Genomic DNA, 19146 nt, shown 5'->3' with positions numbered 1-19146 from the left:
GATATGTTAGTGATATCAGTGATTACCTACCTTGCTTTTGTGGGTGTGTGATTTAGTGGTGTGCGTTATCTTTTTTTTTTTTTTTTCTTATTCAAGTATTTATTTGGTACCTGTTAGGTGCCAGGGGCAGTTCTAGGCTCTGGGAACAACATTAGTGAACAAAATAGTCTCCATGTGACCGTTCACATTCTAGTAGAGGAGAGAAAAAATAAATCTCCCAGTAGTTAAATGCAGGCATAGTGAGTATCTGGAGGGGTAGGGGCATGCTATTTCAGGCAAGATCAGGCCAGGGTCACCTCTCTAAGGAGGTGGCTTTTGAACACTGGAGTGAACTGATGCCCAAGCCTGGTACTTATCTGGGGAAGGAGTATTCCAGGCAGAACATGTATGCTTCTGGTTATTTTAGGAATGTCATGAAGTCCTCCCTCTAAAAATTAATCTTTTTTAAAAGTAACTTTTATACCCAATGTGGGGCTTGAACTCCTAACCCTGAGATCAAGCGTTGCATACTCCATTGACTGAGCCAGCCAGGTGCCCCTCAAAAAATGAATCATAATTTATCATAACCCAAAATCAATTATGCCATTTATTAAGGAAAGAACAAAATTCAGAATCACATTGTGATAGAATGTTACAACTCCAAAATGGTTGGGAGTCCAGGGGTGACTCCATGCCTACATGGTGGCACAGCTTTTATCTGGCTGAATCTTTTGTAATCCATGTTGTAAAACTTCCCCCACTAGAGTGGAACAGACACAAATTAGAACAACATGAAAATAATGTAAGAAACATGGTTTTAGATTTGCCAAAAGCATGTAGCAGATGGGGATTTTATCACCATCTTTCAGAATCCTTCTTGAAATTAGCATGGGATTATTTATATATTATTCTTTTAGTTCCTCATCACGTATAGAGGATGGGTTCTGCTTTGCAAGCAAGATGTTGAAAACAGTACATGATGCTAAAATACCTTTATAAAAATATGAGGAAACCACTGGGATATAAATATGTAACAGTAAAAGTATGAGCTCCTGTGTTGTTGGGTTACAGACTTTTATCTCAAATTAGCCTGATCCTAGGTAAGGATATTGTATTGGTTTCTTATTGCTAATAGGTCATTTCCAAGTCACCACAAATTTAATGCCTTAAAAATTTTAACACAAATTTATTATCTTACAGTTCTATAGGTCAGAAGTCTAAAATGGGTTTTACTGGGCTAAAACCAAGTTGTTGGCAAGGCTGCATTCCTTCTGGAGACTCTAGGGGAGAATCCATTCCTGTGCCTTTTCCAGCTTCTAGAGCTCGCCTGCATTCCTTGGCCCATGGCCGCCATCCTCCATCTTCAAAGGCAGCAATGGCTGTTCAAGTCTTTCTCATACTGCTTCACCCTGACACTGACTCTCCTGCCTCCCTGTTTCACTTATAAGGACCCTTGTGAGTACAGTGGGGTCACCTGGATAATCCAGGTAATTAATTTAATCCAGTCCTTAATTTAATTACACCGAAAAGTCCCTTTTGCCATGTCTGTCCAGGTTCTGGGGATTAAGATGTGGGCATCTTTAGGGCCCTTGCTCTGCCTACCACAAGGATTACTACAACGCAACATGTCATTGCCAAACCAGTGTCACTTGTCCCTCCTTGGAGCCCCTGTCATCAGAGTAAAACCAAGATTTAGGTTTTGCGTTGGAAACCGCCATAGTGAAAGTTCAGAACAGCAAAGAAAAAAATTGTTTCGAGAAGTTTTTAATGTCCCTCAAAATACTCTAAAAAATCTTGTCTTCCTTTTACTTCTTCTTAATCTTCTTGCTTGTAATTTACCACTTTAATGTTTTTCTATTGCCAGTGAGACCACAATGAAAATGAAGCTCCTGGGAAGCTCAGTTTAATGTGTCAATTGATCACATTAAGGAGAGAATAATTGAAGTTACAGGAGACTTCTAGTCATTCTCCTTGGAAAGAAATTAAATTCAGGTTATTTCTTAGATATTCATATCACTGTATTGATCAAACTTAAGCCAAACACCAAAATTTATTTCACTCACCAACATTCATGTTTTTAAGTACTGTTTTGCATGTAATAATTAACCAATTCGTTAACAACAGTTTAGTAGAGACTCCTTTTTTTAAAGTCTTTTTATTCAAAAGTATGTGTCTTTTCATTTGTGAAATGTTTTAAGCTACCTATTTTTACCATTATTTGGTTTGTTACAGTTCTTTCCTCTTGGCACAAAGCTGCATTTGATATTTTATAAACAGATGTGCTGTATTCTAGTTAAAGAATGTATTGAAGTGTTTTTTTTTTCCCCCTTAATAGATTCTAATTCAGAATTGTCAAATGCCGAATTAAAGCAACGTCTTCATGATACTTTAGAGGTAAGTCCTGTGGCTTCTATAAAAATTCTCATGAGGCACTTGGGTGGCTCAGTCGGTTAAGTGTCTGACTTCAGCTCAGGTCATCATCTCACAGTTCATGAGTTCAAGCCCTGCGTCAGGCTCTGTGCTGACAGCTCAGAGCCTGGAGCTTGTGTTGGATTCTGTGTCTCCTTCTCTCTCTGCCCCTCTCACACACTCTCTCAAAACTAAATAAACATTAAAAAAAAAATTCTCATGAGAATATAGCCCACTGATGGATATTTTAAGTAATGCTAAAATTGTATGGAAGGCAATGTTGGCTTTCCACATATTCTGCATAAGCCACAGTGTAAAGCTCATAACTTTCAACTGGCCTCCTGTTTCTTATCCTCATCTCTCAAGAAAGCTTTTTACGTAAACATGCCCTCCAATTCACCTCTCACCCCTAATCTTTCATGACTTCTCTAATCTGCTCCTGGAGAGAACAGTTATAAACTTCCTTCCATCTGTCTTCCCTGTGCGTGAGGCTTGAAATAAGCTGACTTATTTTAACCTCTTTGAAATCAGAAGACCAGAAAGTATTCTAGGTGCTCTGAGGCCCTGCTGGCAGTAGGAATTTCTATGCGGGGTGCCTGTCTTTTGGGAAGGAGGAAGCCCATCTTAGTGTGTGTGTGTGTGTGTGTGTGTGTGTGTGTGTGTGTGTGTGTGACTTCTGGTGAAAGCTACCATTTTCGTTTTCTAGGGCTGCTGTAACAAAGCACCATAAATAGGTGGCTAAAACAACAGAGATTTGTTCTTAGTTCTAGAGGCTAGCAATCTGAAATCAAGATGTCAGCTGGCCATGTTCCCTCTGGAAGGTCTAGAGGAGAATCCTTCTTTGCCTCTTCCTAGTTTCTGGAGGTTGCCCCTGACAATCTTGGCATTCCATGGCTCATAGCCACTTCACTCCAGTCTCTGCCTCTACTGTCACGTGGCCTTCTCCCCTTTGTGTCTGTGCCCACATTTCCCTCGTCTTAGGACACCAGTCATTGGATTGAGGCCTATATAATCCAGTATGACCTCATTTTAACCTGATTATATCTGCAAAAACCCTGTCTCCAAATAAGGTCACATTCATAGTACCAGGAGTTAGGATTTGGGCATATCTTTACTTGGTGGGGAGGACAGTTCAACTGATAATAGCTACTATAGCTTTGTGGATGATCATGTGCTTATTTTTGTGCTCTAAAGATTTTTTTCAGATTATTAGCTGTGTGGTCTAGAAGGATAAAAGCAAAAGATTTGGACTTTTAGTTACAACTGGATAGTAAGAGTCTCAGTGTAAAGACTGCCTGGGCCACTTATGAACAGTGGAGGAATTTCAAACCTCTTTTATAAGGTCAAAGTGCTTAGAGTCAGTGCACACTGAGCTTACATGTAAACTGTCCACATTTGGGGTTGCACATCTTGCAGATGGGTAGACTAATCTTACTTCTCTCCTTAGGAGGTAGAAATTTTAAAAACTGAACTTGAGGCGTCTCAGAGACAACTTGAGGGTAAAGAAGAAGCACTGAAAATTCTTCAAAGCATGGTAAGAAGTTATTTTTAAATTTTTAGGTAGTATGGTTTTATCTTTTAAAACAAGAGCGTCTATGCTTAAAATAGCTTTTTTGAAGGCGTAGATTTTTTTAAAACCTTTACTGAGGTAAAATTTATATACCATAAACTTTCACTTGCTTTCAGCATACAGTTTATCCTTACTGGAGTTGGATAACCATCTCTAATTAGACTAACCAGTCTAATTCTAGAACATTTCCCCAGTATTCCCCAGAAGGAACCTCTAATCCATTAGCAGTCCCTCCCCATTCCCATCCCCAACCTTAGACAACCAGTCATCTCACTGTCTTTTGGATTTGTCTTTTCTATTTCATATGAATGGAACGATACATGTGTCTGGATTCTTTTAGTTAACATGTTTTTGAGGCTCCTGCATGGTGTAGCACGTGTCAGTACTTTCTTCCTTTTTATTGCCTAATAATATTCCACTGTGTAGATATACCACATTTTGTGTATCCATTCACCAGTTAATGGGCACTTACATTGTTTCCTCTTTGGGGCTGTTATGAGTAACACTGCTCTATTTGTTCATGTACCAGTCTTTGTGTGGAAAGTTCATTCATTCATTCACTCTATTCATCAGGAGAGCTGAGCAAAGATCTGCTGACTTTTGAACTATCAAATTCTCCATAAAAGGTGGTCTCTGTGGAAATTCTCTGGTTTTCTACTGTCTTAGAATACAAATGTGAACCTTACTGTGCATAAAGGAGTGATGAGAAATTTAATGTATACTGGTATGATTTTTATTTTTCTTAGGCAATATTTGGCAAAGCCACAAGTCATACTCAAGTGATGCTTCAAAAAACTATGGAACAAAAGAGATCCTTGGAGAAGGTATTTGCCACTTTTAGTGTAGACTTGTTCAAACTACCAAGCTTTCAAATAGCATTTCCTTTAAAAACCACAAGACTAATGGATGTCTGTTTGTTGTGCTTTTTTATACAGTCCCGTCCCTTTTGGAACTTATAATCCAAAACATATTGTTACATGGGCAAACAATTAAGATTTCTTTTATTTCCTCATTTTAAGGTAGTAGGAAGCTTGACACTTACTATAAATTTTCTTTTCTTTTGCTCCTTCTCTGCTTGCTTGGCAGAGCCTGCCTCTTTCTGACCACCTCATTGTCATGAAAATAGTAGTAAGGAGTCACCTTGGAAGGTCTTGTTCTGTTCCTCCTGAACCCTCCCTCGATGGGAGTGTCCTGGGCTCACACTCCCAGGAATGGATTTTGCTTCTGGGTCTGTATAGGTTGGGGGTAGGGGTGATGAGGAATCTAGGTTCTGAGAAGCAAATTTTGAAGCTAAACAATGTGAAATTTTTCTCATAGTAAGTAAGCTTTGGCAAAGCTCTTCTTGAGTGCTAAAGAGGCATGTTGTACGTGTTTTTAAATGTCATAAACTCTTTTTGAATAATTACTCTTTAACCTATTTCTGTTAAATGATAAAATGATTTATTTCAGCTATTTACAATGTCCTGAAATGATTTATTTGTAGTAATTTTCCATGAAAAGTCCTATTTTCTTTCTATAGGAAATAAATGCCTTGCAATGGGAAATAGAATTTGATCAGAATAGATTTAAAAATATAGAAGAATCATGGACCCAAAAATATGACAGGTTTGTATATTTTTATTCTGTACTTTTTCTTTGGAAATTTCTAAAGTGTGTATAATTTATTTATGTACATTTTTATTGTTTTAATATTTAAATAATCTCTACTCCCAATGTGGAGCTTGAACTCATGACCACAAGATCAAGAGTTACATGCTCTTTCGACGGAGCCAGCCAGGCACCCCATAAAGTGTGTATAATTTAAATGTAGCTTAGGCTTTCTTTTCTCCTTCTCTGAGCTGTGAATATTATAAAATTCTTACTGCTTATCCACTTCACTGTTCCATATTTTTCTGTTAGTATTATCTTTTTATATAATATAAATAAACTATATTTTATTGGGCTTAATGCCCACAGTAGGGTTTGAACTCACAACCCTGAGGTCAAGAGTTGCATGCACTCACTACCAACTGAGCCAGCCAGCCGGGTTCCCCTATAAACTGTATTTTAAAAAGCAATGTAAGGGGCACCTCGGTGGCTCATATTGTTAAGCGTCCAACCCTTGATTGTGGCTTAGGTCATGATCTCACTGTTTGGGAGTTTGAGCCCCACATCAGGCTCTACGCTGTGAGACTGGAGATCCCGCTGCTTGGAATTCCTCCCCTCCCCGCCCCCCACCTCCACCCCTGCTCTGCTATTCTGCTCAAGCTTGCACGTGCTCTCTCTCACAAAATAAACTTAAAGAAAAAAAAACTTTAGGGGCGCCTGTGTGGCTCAGTCAGTTAAGCATCTGACTTCGACTCAGGTCACGATCTCACACTTCATGAGTTCAAGCCCCGCACTGGGCTTTCTACTGTCAGCCCAGAGTCCACTTTGGATCCTTTGTCCGCCTCTCTCTCTACCCCTCTTCCACTTGCACGGGCGTGCTCTCCCTCTCAAAATTAAATAAACATTAAAAATAAAAAGGGCACCTGGGTGGCTCAGCCAGTTAGGTGCACAACTTCTGTTCAGGTCATGATCTTGCAGTTTGTGGGTTCAAGCCCCACATCAGGCTCTATGCTGACAGCTCAGGGCCTGGAGCCTGGTTTGGATTCTGTGTCTCCCTCTCTCTCTGTTCCTCCCCAACTCATACTCTGTCTCTCTGTCTCTCTCTCTCAAAAATAAATGTTAAAAATAAAAATAAAAAAATTTCCATTTGCAACTACGTGGATGGAACTGGAGGGTATTCTGCTAAGTGAAATTAGTCAAAGACAAATATCATATGACTTCACTCATATGAGGACTTTTAGAGACAAAACAGATGAACCTAAGGGAAGGGAAACAAAAATAATATAAAAACAGGGAGGGGGATAAAACAGAAGAGACTCATAAATATAGAGAACAAACAGAGGGTTACTGGAGGGGGGATGGGCTAAATGGGTAAGGGACATTAAAGAATCTACTCCTGAAATCATTGTTGCACTATATGCTAACTAATTTGGGTATAAATTAAAAAAAAATAAAATTAAAAAAAATGCTAGGCAATAAAATAAAAAATAAAATAAATAAAATAAAATAAAATATAAAAAAAACTTGGGGTGCCTGGGTGGTTCAGTCGGTTAAGTGACCAACTTCAGCTCAGCTCATGATCTCATGGTTTGTGAATTTGAGCCCCATGTTGGGCTCTGTGCCTGGAGCCTGCTTCAGATTCTGTCTCCCCCTCTCTCTGTCCCTCTACTGCTCACATCCTGTCTCTGTCTCTCAAAAAAAATGAATAAATGTTAAAAAAATTTTAAAAATAAATTAAAAAATAAAAAAACTCTAGGGCACCTGGATGGCTCGGTTGTTAAGCATCTGACTTTGGCTCAGGTCATGATCTCCTGGTTGGTGGGTTTGAGTCCCACATTAGGTGAGTTCTACCTCTCTGTCTCTGTCTTTCCTTGTGCCCCTCACTTATTTGCTCCCTCTCTCTCTCTCCCTCTCAAAAAAAAAAAACAAAAACAACAACAACAAAAAATTTTAGGGGTGCCTGGGTGGCTCAGTTGGTTAAGCATCTGACTCTTGGATTTGGCTAAGGTCATAATCTCACGGTTCATGGGTTCGAGCCCTGCCTGTGTCAGGCCCTCTCCTGATAGCATGGAGCCTGCTTGGGATCTCTCTCTCCCTTTATATCTGCCCCTCCCCAGCTTGCTCTCTCTTTCTCTCTCAAAAAATAAACATAAAAAAATAAAAAGTAATGTAAGAGCCATGTTTTCCAAGTTATTTTATCATTGGCATTTGTTTTTCATATATCTTTTAAGCAATTTTTATTAGTATGAATTTATTTAGTAACTTTATTTTTTAATTTTTTAAAATCTTTATTTTTGAGAGAGACAGCGACAGAGCATGAGCAGGGGAGGAACAGAGAGAGAAGGAGACACAGAATCATAAATAGGCCCCAGGCTCTGAGCTGTTAGCACAGAGCCCGATGCAGGGCTCGAACCCACGAGCTGCAAGATCACAACCCGAGCCGAAGTCAGACGCTTAACTGACTGAGCCACAGGCGCCTCTATTTAGTAACTTTAAATTATATACATAAAGTCAGTCACTGATAAACTGATTTGGTATCTGGGATTATAGATGGCTTTAATACCTAATTTTTAATTTATTATTAACTTTTAGTCTGAGATAACATGTATAGAAAAGTTGCAAGAATAGTACAAAGAAATCCTGTATATCTTCAAGATTCTCCAAAGTAGAACTCTTTACCACATTTGCTTTAACATTCTGTCTTCTTTATAGTTACATATGTGGATACAGATAGATATCTGAGCCATTTAAGAGTAAGTTGCATATAGGCCTCATTATTCTAAATACTTCAGTTTGTGTTTTTTAAAAAGGGACATACTCGGGCGCTTGGGTAGCTCAGTCGTTTAAGCGTCTGACTCTTGATGTCAGGTGGGGTCATGACCTCCCAGTTCGTGAGTTTGAGTCCTTTGTCGGGCTCTGTGCTGATTGCTGGGAGCCTGCTTGAGATCCTCTCTCTCCATCTCTCTCTGCCCTTTCCCTGCCCATGTTCTCTCTCTCAAAATAAAGAAATAAATAAAAATTAAAAGGGACATAACTCTGTCATAACCATAGTAAAACGATCAAAATTAAGACATTAACCTAATACTCTATTTTTTTAAAGTTTATTTGAGAGAGACAGAGAGAGTGAGGGAGGGGCAGAGAGAGAGAGAGAGAGAGAGAGAGAGAGAGAGAGAATCCCAAGGAGGCTCTGTGCTGCCAGCACAGAGCCCGATGGAGGGGTCTCAATCCACGAAGCCCTGAGATCATGACCTGAGCTGAAACCAAGAGTCAGAGGTTCAACTGACTGAGCCACTCAGGTGCCTCCTAATATTCTTGTTTAACCTACAGTCCTTTTTTAGTTTTGCTAATTATCCTAGTAATACATACCCTTATATCAAAAGAAAAAAAATTCCTGTGTTCTAGGATCCAGTCCAGAATCACGCATTGCATTTGGTTGTCATATCTAAACTTCCGTCCCCTTTAATCTGAAACAGCTATGAGGAGTAAGGAGGGCGAAGGAAGGGGAAAACATCTGGAACATTTATGAGTGCTTCTTTGTCCTTGACATTTTTTGAGGAGGACAGGGTGGTTATAGAATATACTACATTGGAGATGTCTGGTGTTTCTGAATTCGATTCAGGTTATGCATTTGGGGCACTATTACTACTGAAACAATGTGTTATTAGTGCATCATATCACGGAGCCTGCAATGTGGATTTGTCCCGTTCCTTGCATGTGAATATTGACTATTTGGTTAAGGGGTGGTATCTGCCCTCATTTTCCACTATAAAGCCATTATTTTTCCCCCTTCTGGTTAGTAAGCATCTTGTGGGGAGATGCTGTGAGATTATGTGATTAATCGGATTTTCACCCACTAATTTTACATCCACTGCTTATTCTGCCTGAAGCAGTCATTACTATGACCGTTGCCAAATGGTAATTTTCTAATTCTGTTATTCCTTCTATATTCATTTGCTGGCATTTTAAGAGCTTTTTTCCTCCCCCATTTGTTTATACCAAAATGGATTCATGAATTCTTGCATTATTCAATGGGTTACTATCATAATTTCTTTTTTGCATACAGTTTTCCAACTTCAGTCAATGGGAGCCCCTTCAAGCTGGCTCCTGTGGCTTTCTGACACCTCCCTGTTATTGTTGGAGCACTTTCTTGCTTTCTGGTACAAGAGGTAATAGGCCACTATGCTTACAATATTGGCATTTTTCCAAGGATTCCTGGTTCCTTTTAGCGGGGAATGGTGTTTAGAAATCAAGATCTTAGTGCTAGGTGTGCTTATGGCTACTGGAAGTCATTGCTAAGAGGTCCTCTGAGAGGACGACTGGAAATGCACACGCACACACTGACATATACATCTACCTCTTCATCGCTCTCTGTTCAGAACCCTTGAGTTCACACCCATATCTTCAACTGCAACCCACCACCATAGGGTGCATTTGAGCCTTGCTCATTTCCATATTTGTAACTTCCAGTGAGAAACCTGGCTCTTTTCACCCAATGTTTACTTATTTGTTGTCACAGAATATGCAGAAAGTAGCTTTAGAATTGCTAATACACACCATTGCAAAATCAAACCTACTAACTAGAGTTCAATATTTGTTTGCAGTTTTGTTTCTCACCTGAGGGGATCCAGTCAAAACAAGTGTTCAAAACTGACTTTAGTTTTTTTTCTCTTTCTGTGGTTATACAATTCATTTAAGTTCATTTGTTTTTATCTATATTCTGTTTTAGAGTTGTTTCGTCATCCTTGTTGATTTATTTATTCGTCTGATCTATTTTTGATCTTATAAAACACTGACATGCTTCCAAAAGTCAGAACTATTCTGAGGTATACTCAGAAATGTCATTCTCCCACCAGGGCCCCTACCCCATTCCCAACCTGCCATCTTTCCTTCCCCTCACTATCTATATAGATAACCAGTTACTGTTTTCTGATTTATCATTCCTCTGTTTCTGTTTGCACAAATTGGCAGATATGTTTGTTTTCTTATTTCTCCTTCTTTCTTACACCAAAGAACAGCTGACTGTACATATTCTTTTGCACTGTTTTTCCTTTTTAACAATATATCCAGGAAACCACTCCATTGTGTGGATGTGCCATAGTGTACTCAACTATTCTCCCATATATAGGCACTTAGATTGTTTCCAGTATCTTGCGGTTGTAAACAGTGCTGCAGTAAACAGCTTTGACATATATATTTTTGTGTTGTTGGGAGATGTACTTCTGATGTAAATTCTTAGAATTGCTGGGTCAAAAGTTCAATTCATATGTAGATTTATTAGATGTTATCAAATTCTTGTCTGTAAGGTTTGTACCACTTTGCATTCCTACTAGCAATGCATAAAAGTGCCTCCTCAAGAGAAAGTCATAAATCTTAATTTATGCCAATTGAATAGTGTTGTCTTGGTTTTTGTATTTTGTTTTCGTGGCACAGAATCCAGAAAATTCTGATTCAAACACCCAGATTTGCACCTGTCAGTAGACTGCCTTTTAGGATATTCTTCAATTAAGCAGAACTAGCAAAAGAGGTTTTATTATGAAGTCTGCACAAAAAGAGAGTGAACCAGACAGCAAAGCATGAGCAGGAGAGGGGCAGAGAGAGAGGGAGAGAATCCCAAGCAGGCTCAGCACTGCCTGCGCAGAACCTGATGCAGGGCCCAATCTCAAGAACTGTGAGATCATGACCTGAGCCGAAATCACGAGTCAGACACTCAGCTGAACCACCTAGGCGCCCCTAAATTTTTATTTTAAGTAGGTTCCACACCAAATGTGAGGCTTGAACTCATGACCCTGAGATCAAGAGTCGCATGCTCTACTGAGCCAGCAGCCCCCCTCCTTATTTTTATTTTTTAATTTGAGATACTTCTGATTCTTTCTCAGATGAGTATACAGAAGGGTTAAGAGTATGTCCAGAATCTTACCACACTCTAAATTGTTTTTGTTTTGTGACACATATAAGTTCTAGCTTGTTTTGAAGTAGGAAGAATTTTATCTGGGTTTTTATTTTCTGATTATGGGATACAAATATTCTCATTCAACAATGAAATGTTAGGGGTGCCTGGGTGGCTCAGTTGGTTGAGCGTCCGACTTCAGCTCAGGTCATGATCTCAGTCCATGAGTTCGAGCCCTGCGTCGGGCTCTGTGCTGACAGCTCAGAGCCTGGAGCCTGCTTTGGATTCTGTGTCTCCCTCTCTCTCTGCCCCTCCCCTGCTCATGCTCTGTCTCTCCCTGTCTCAAAAATAAATAAAAACAAAAAATTTAAAACAACAAAAACAATGAAATGTTAATGTTTTAGTTATTTGGAGGGTACTTTTTTTCCAGGCTAAACTGTGAAAATGCAGTCCTCAAGGAAACTCTGAATGTGAAAACAGAAGAAATTAAAATGCTGAAGTCGGAAAATGCACGTAAGTGAAGAGCGTTATTTTGATGATTGCTTAAGAATATGTTAAAATATCAGTTTTAGTGTCCTATGTTAAGAACATACGTATCAATAGACAAAGTGCTATTATTTAGAAGTAACGTACTTCCAAGAAATGCATCATTACGGTTTTTTTAATGGAAAAATTCTAAGATGAAATTCACATATCAAAATTAACCATTCAAAAGTAAATAATTCATAACACTCACAATGTTGCGCAATTATCTAGTTCCAAAAGATTTTCATCACTCCAAAGTAAAACTCTGTATCCAGTAAGCATTTCTCCCCATTCTCCCGTTATCCTTTTGTTTTTCTACTCAGTGTAAAACAAAATGGTAGAGCACCTCATATTTGAGAAACCTAAGTACATGTTTTTGGGGGGGGGGACTAATGTATTAGGAATGTATTCTAATAGTATTAAGGCTAATACTAGCACTCTTGTTTTTTCAAGATACTGACTGACTACAGACTTGAAAGTTTTTACCTATATGTGTGTACACATACACCCCTTATGTAATAAGTCACCTTATGACAAAAGTTAATAAAAGAATATTAAGATATCTTAAGAATATATTTCTTAAGTTTATTAATTTATTTTGAGAGAGAGAGAGAGAGAGAGGCAGAGAGAGTGAATCCCAGGCAGGCTCTGCAATGTCAGTGCACACCCCAAGGTGGGACTTGATCCCACGAACCATGAGATCATGACCTGAGCTGAAGTCGTACGCTTAACCGAGTGAGCCACCCAGGCGCCTCCAAGATGTTTTAAGAATATTAAGATGGCATCAACTTTTTATATAATTTTAAGAGATGTGTTGTTTTTTCCTTCTTAGCAGAAACTGTTTCAAAGTAGTGGCTTGAAGGAGACAAAGTTCTAAATCAGGTCATGGGCCTGAGAGGGGCACTTTCTGTAGTCTAGTAAGTGAATAGTGCAGAGCTCCTGGGTGAGAACTGCACAGAGAAAATGGTGCTTCTCCATACCTGTGATTAGAGCAGATGGGAGATTTCACCTGTGTTAGGTTAGTTCAGGAAAGCAGCAGCCTATAACCACATCCACTCCCTCTCTACCACCTCACTCTGCAACAAGTCGGGGAGAAGTCACGATTTTCTGTTCCAGGATATAGTAGGACCGCTCTTGTTATAAATGGTTGAGAACTTGTGAAAACTCATAATAGAAGTCTAATAGAGTTTGGATAGCTGGTCCATTTGACATGAATGCATGAGCTCTCACCATCTGGTGGTCTCAAGATCTAGCAAGTGCAAATAATTTGCATTTGTATGTTCTTTGAAAATCCTACAAATTTTCTTTGAGCAAATGAAGACCAGACTTTGGACACTTCCACATTAAATACAGTAACATTTCATCTAATGTTAAGTATCTGTCATCTCGTTTGATACCCACTATTTTATCAGATTTTCTGGCTGTGCTGTTCTGGTAGGCAATGTCTACATATGCACTGCTTGTAAGAAGTGAGTGTATGATGTTGGTGTAACCAGTAGCTTAGGTGAGGCCGGAGTCAGACTGCATAACTAACACTCTCTTCTTTGGCCCTTCCTAGTTTTAAATCGACAGTATTTGGAGGCCCTCGCCATGCTGGAGATCAAACAGCAGATGGCAGCTCAGGAACACAAGTGCCGTGATAAATGTGGTTTTACAGAGGTTTCAGGTCTTGAGGTAGGTAGGCAGGTATGAAAGATGAACAAGAGGGAGATTTTCTACTTTCCTTTTCCCCGTCACCGCCTGCGACATGTTCTAGAATAGCACTATACTTAGCAATTTGAGACTGAGGGTAAGAGAGGCCCATTGGTTTCCCCAGGACAGTGCCTCAACCTTACTGGTACCATGCATTACATTCTGGTACACTAGGACATGTGCTGGCCACTTCCTGCCCCATTTCTTATTTTTATAGTTTTAGCATAAGCTGTGTTAGCTGTGTCTCACATGACACAATCACAAGTATTTTTTTAGAAATGGAGGGATGATTATTTTCCTGACATATTAAAATTCATTCATCATTTTTAAGCATGCACCTCTCCCTGGTGGGAGCTGGCAGGAGTAAATGCTGGGCAGCCAGGCTAAGCTCATTCACAAATCGACAAGGTAGATTTTAATATTACTTCAAGTTCCTGGCAGGGATTCAGAACATAGAAACTGGTGCCAATTTAGAAGTTTTGGAAAAAGAAAAGAAGCAAGGTAGAACTCCTTTATGGATTTGTTCCAAGTAGTAACATTCTTTCCTCATTTGTGGTTGGATCCTGAAATCCGCCTGTCAGTTTTCTTCTATTTTTGTTTCTCTTTCCAATTTCTTTGAATTGCATGCTCGAATATAAATGTGCATGTGTGTAAGTGCCCTTGCGTTTGTGTGCAGCTAGGTAGTGCGACCCTCAGTAATGGGAGTAATGTTCTCGGGTTTAAAGCTTGCTGTCCTCGGAGCCTGCCTTTGCCATGGTCCCGGAGGGAGTCCCTGTGCTTGTGCCAAAATGGCGGCATCGGCTCGGAAAATGCTTCTTAAGCTCAAACAGGAGGTAAGTACCATATTATCAAAACACTAAAAGCTTTTTTTTTCTCTATTAATAGAAGGGAAATATCTGCAGTAATTAGCTTCCTTTTAGTAGTCACTGGCTGTGGAACTTTTATGTGATAGAATTACTTAGGCTTACTTTCATGTGATAGAATTAACATACAAACTGGATTTTATTTACATGGTTCCAAAATACAAATAGTACTTGGCATGATACTATGGCAACATAAAGTTGTTTGCCTAAGTTTATAGTTAACATTTCCTAAGTTTATGTTTCTTTTCTCTATAAATGGTCCCCAAATTATTTATAATTAGAGGAAAAAGCTCATGCTTAAAATCACTAGGATCCACAACACTGATAAATGGGGAGATTAACATGAAGCTTAGCAGAAAAACAGCAAGGTATACTGAAGGGACCTTTGTACCAGCCAGACCTAGGTTTGAGTCGTAGCTCTAGTATTTTCTACGTGTGTGGGTTTGGACACATATGTTAAAACAGAGAATAATAACTAGTTATTGGGCTGTTTTGCGGAAATAGAAGAGGCAGACATTTAATGTTTAGCACTGCACCATGCAGGTGCTGGCACTTAAATGACAGCTGCCATTATAGTTAATTATAATAACAAATACAAACATGGACCATAATTTTAAAAATATTTTACCTTTATTGAAGGTATGGAATTTCAAGTCTTCAGACATAGGAAAAATAACAGCTAAAAATTAGCAGTTCATTAAGACAAGCATAAGATTACAAAGATCAGTCAGGGTCAGTTATGGCACATATCTAAAAGGTGACATTCATAATTATTTTCAGTGATACTGTCTAGACTGGCCCAAGGCAGAATGGAAATGCAGCCTTTGGCATCCTCCCTTCTTACTTGTTGGGCAGGACACACACAAGGCCTTTCTGTGGTAATGAGGTAAGGTCCAAGAAGTGGATTAACAAGGAATGATCGGGCACCAGGAAGGAAATTTCTGGTAATCTAGTTCAGAGTGGGCAGCTACTGTAGAGGGGAATCAGCAAGTACTGATTAGTTTAAGCACATGAAATAGATCAGACTGACAGATACATGCTAGGCAGGAGAGTACATTTGCTAATGTTACTCAGCATTCAGGCAAGAATTGTTCTGGTTTTGCATATGACACCTGTCAAACTTTCTTTCAAAACTAGTTGGGACTTTTGCAGAAGAGTAAAGAAGAAGCTTACATAATGGCAGATGCATTCAGAATTGCATTTGAGCAACAATTAATGAGGAAAAATGACCAGGCACTAAGATTGACACAAATGGATAAAATGTGTAAAAAAGCAACAAAATGGATAAATTGGAAGCACCTTAAGGAGGATGGTAAATATGAATTATAATGGCAATAATCAGGTACAATTTTAGTTGTTTTTGATTATAATCAAAGTTGATTATGCACCGTTAAATGAAAGGAGAATATAATTAAAGTATCAATCACAGTTGTGATTTATTACAAAATGTAGCAACTATGGGAAGAAAGGGGGTCACTGGACGTTACATATGCAGAAGAAATATTGGGATCACCAAAACCATAAAACAGTAGAATCTTTCCTACTACTCAACTATCTCATTTAAGCTACTTAAAAAAAAATTGTTCACTTATTTTGAGAGTGTGTGTGCACACTAGTTAGGGAGGGAGGCAGAGAGAAAGAGGGAGAGGGATAATCCCCAGCAGGCTCCAAGCTGTCAGCACAGAGCCGGACACAAGGCTCAATCTCAAGAATAGTGAGATCATGACCTGAGCTGAAATCATGAGTCAGATGCCATGGGGTGCCTGGGTGGTTCAGTCTGTTAAGTGCTGACTTTGGTCATGACCTCACTGTTCATGGGTTCGAGCCCTGTGTTGGGCTCTGTGCTGACAGCTCGAAGGCTGGAGCCTGCCTCAGATTCTGTGTCTCCCTCTCTCTCAGCCCCTCCCCTGCTCGTGTTCTGTCTCTCTCTCAAAGATAATTAAAAAAAAAAAAAAAAAAAAAGACCCTTAACTGACTGAGCCACCCAGGTGCCCTCAACTATCTCATTTAAATAAGAACATGTTTAGTGGGGAAAGTTTATGAGTGCTAGGTGATTAAAGGTAAACTGCCTAGATGTCATAATGAAAATAGTGAAACTCGGGTATCTGGGTAGCTCAGCTAAGCGTCTAACTTCGGCTCAGGTCATGAGCTCACAGCTTGTGAGTTTGAGACCAGCATCTAGCTCTGTGCTGACAGTTTGGAGCCTGGAGCCTGCTTCGGATTCTGTGTCTCCCTCCCTCCCTGCCCCTCCCCTCCCTGCTCATGCTCCATCTGTCTCTCAAAATATAAACATTAAAAAATTTTTTAAAAAAATAGTGAAACCCAAACATTAAGTATGTCTAATTAAACTTTGCTGAAATGTATGATTCTAAAAGGAGATGGAGGAGTAGAGGAAAAATCTTAAGTTGGAAATATTAATAAAATACTTTTATAAAAATGAAACAAGGGTTAGGTTTTTTTCACAAACCTATCAAAAGTTAATGGCCATTTTTCAGTATTGTACTGGTGTGAACAAAATATATAAAAATGGAATAACAGAATAAAAATGACAGTTGGAAGTAGATCATCCAATAAAATCAAAGTAGCTGTTATTTTTTAGAAATTTTAGTTTCTCTAAATGTTCAGTATCAGTTTTTATTCATCAGTATTATTCAGTGCAACTCACATTGCTTCAATTTAAAATTCCAACTTGTAATCTTTTATTAGTCAAGAAAGATTATATAATTTGTAGGTTTAGATGTTTTAATATTGAAATTCTGAGATGACTATATTTCTAAATATTTTCTAATATGTCAAAACCAATAATCCTAATTCCAATCTTTCTTGTGTTCAGATGAACTTTGGAAATATGAGTCTTAGAATATTAAAAATGAAACTTTTAATAAGATACCTATTTTTAATTTTTTTCTCAAGTAGTACATATTCCTAATAATATACAGGTCAAGTGATGTGAAAATAAAATAAAATATAGGGAAAATATAAATAGAGGGAAAATAAAATATAGGGAAATAAAAAAGGAAGCGATAAACAAGAACTATGAAAGTAGATAGAAGCAGATCATAAGACTTCTGTATTTAGACTTTATCAGGTGGAAGTCAGGGCAACACAGGAAATCCTAACTCTCAACACTGACTCTTAAGGAGGCATTCCACACTATCCTGAAATTAATTTCTAAAATGGTTTTCTGACATGAGACTTACAACAAAAATCCCTGAGCTGGCTAATGTAATGTCTAAATCCCCAACAATCATTTATGATAAATATAAAATCAGCATTTATATGGCTGTTATCTATAATAATCCCTTGATAAAGGCCAAAGGTATAACCTTAGTGTCCAACTCAATGTAGGTGATTCTGCCAGGCAAATATGCAAACATAGTCCATATACTTAGTCTTTTAGGAATTGATGGAAAATGTTAATATCTAGTTCCTTCAAGGACCACAAATGTGTAGGTCCTAAGCTAAGCCCTTGATAGGAGCTGGACTGCCGAATTTTCAAAGGTGTTCTCTTTAAGCACAACCTTGGTGTTCTGTGATGTGAACTGAAGGCAAATCCCTTTGGAAATGTAATTTAATTGCTTGTTTGTTTTGATGGAAGATGAGGAGAAGAGTTATGGGAGAAAGAAAACGAAGGGGAAGGCATGGTTAGAACAATCTTATGAAAGCCTGCCACATTCTGTCATCTGCACAGAAGACCACCCACTGTGTGCTTGGAAGTTAGCCAAAAAGGTAGTGCTAGACAGACAAAATGGGTTTTTCCTAAGAGGTAGATTAATATTCATTTCAGCACTTGAATACATACTCATTTTATATTCTAGAACGACTGCCTTTCTTAGCTAATGACAAACTTGAAAAACTTTTCCATTAAAAATATGATTTGATAGATATAGCTCCTGCTTTGTTTTCCATTAAGGCCCTGAAGAGACTGGAAGCAGAATTTAAAATAACTGATTCATCTCCGAAAGGCCTTTACAAGTCCATACAAGTGTCAGTAGCTCTTTGTCAGTTTCTTTTTTTTAATGTTTATTTATTTCTGAGACAGAGACAGAGCATGAGTGGGGGAGGGGCAAAGAGAGAGAAGGGGAGACACAGAATCTGAAGCAGGCTCCAGGCTCTGAGCTGTCAGTGCAGAACCCGACGCAGGGCTTGAACTCACAGACTGTGAGATCATGACCTGAGCCGAAGTTGGAAGCTCAACCGACTGAGCCACTCAGGTGCCCCTACTCTTTGTCAGTTTCTTAGTGACAAGACTGATTCATTTTATTCACGGATTTCAGTAATCTGAAGAGGGACAGGATGTTGCCATAGGTCAGTTTCTTGTATGTGGTTAACATCTTAGAAGACATTAACTTTTCTTGTTGATATGACAGCTTAGACGAGTTCTGAGAAATAGGTTATAGCATATTTCTTTTTTTTAAGACTACAAATAGAGATGCAGATTCATTCACTCATCAAAGCTAATGAGCACATCAACTTGTCTGGCTTTTCTCCTTTTGTCGAAGTTGCTTGAGGAAGAGGTCAGTGAGTGAGCCCCGGTAGCTGTGGTTTATCAGGATTGGGTGGAAAGGGAATTGTCTTTTATCTGTTCTCAGTTTTCCATTAGACCATTTGCAGAGCATTCCAAAGGCATTCTT

General features: G+C 38.8%; 1 protein-coding gene across 1 annotated transcript in view; it reads left to right on the top strand.

The window, feature by feature from the left end:
- CCDC125 (coiled-coil domain containing 125) overlaps window positions 1-19146 on the top strand; it is a 30321-nt gene that overhangs the window by 8185 nt on the left and 2990 nt on the right. Inside the window, exons 3-10 of the mRNA XM_047087500.1 lie at window positions 2315-2373; window positions 3836-3922; window positions 4705-4782; window positions 5478-5563; window positions 11863-11945; window positions 13516-13631; window positions 14375-14482; window positions 15650-15824. Coding sequence (XP_046943456.1) covers window positions 2315-2373; window positions 3836-3922; window positions 4705-4782; window positions 5478-5563; window positions 11863-11945; window positions 13516-13631; window positions 14375-14482; window positions 15650-15824 — 792 coding nt within the window. The remainder of the gene's footprint in view (window positions 1-2314; window positions 2374-3835; window positions 3923-4704; window positions 4783-5477; window positions 5564-11862; window positions 11946-13515; window positions 13632-14374; window positions 14483-15649; window positions 15825-19146) is intronic.

This window comes from Lynx rufus, unplaced genomic scaffold (assembly GCF_022079265.1).
Source record: "Lynx rufus isolate CCGP_SWC_20201006 ecotype Redwood Valley unplaced genomic scaffold, mLynRuf1.p SCAF_1, whole genome shotgun sequence".
Lineage (NCBI taxonomy): Eukaryota > Metazoa > Chordata > Mammalia > Carnivora > Felidae > Lynx > Lynx rufus.
The sequence above is the reverse complement of the archived record's forward strand: the minus strand, read 5'-3'. Positions and strand labels throughout refer to the sequence as shown.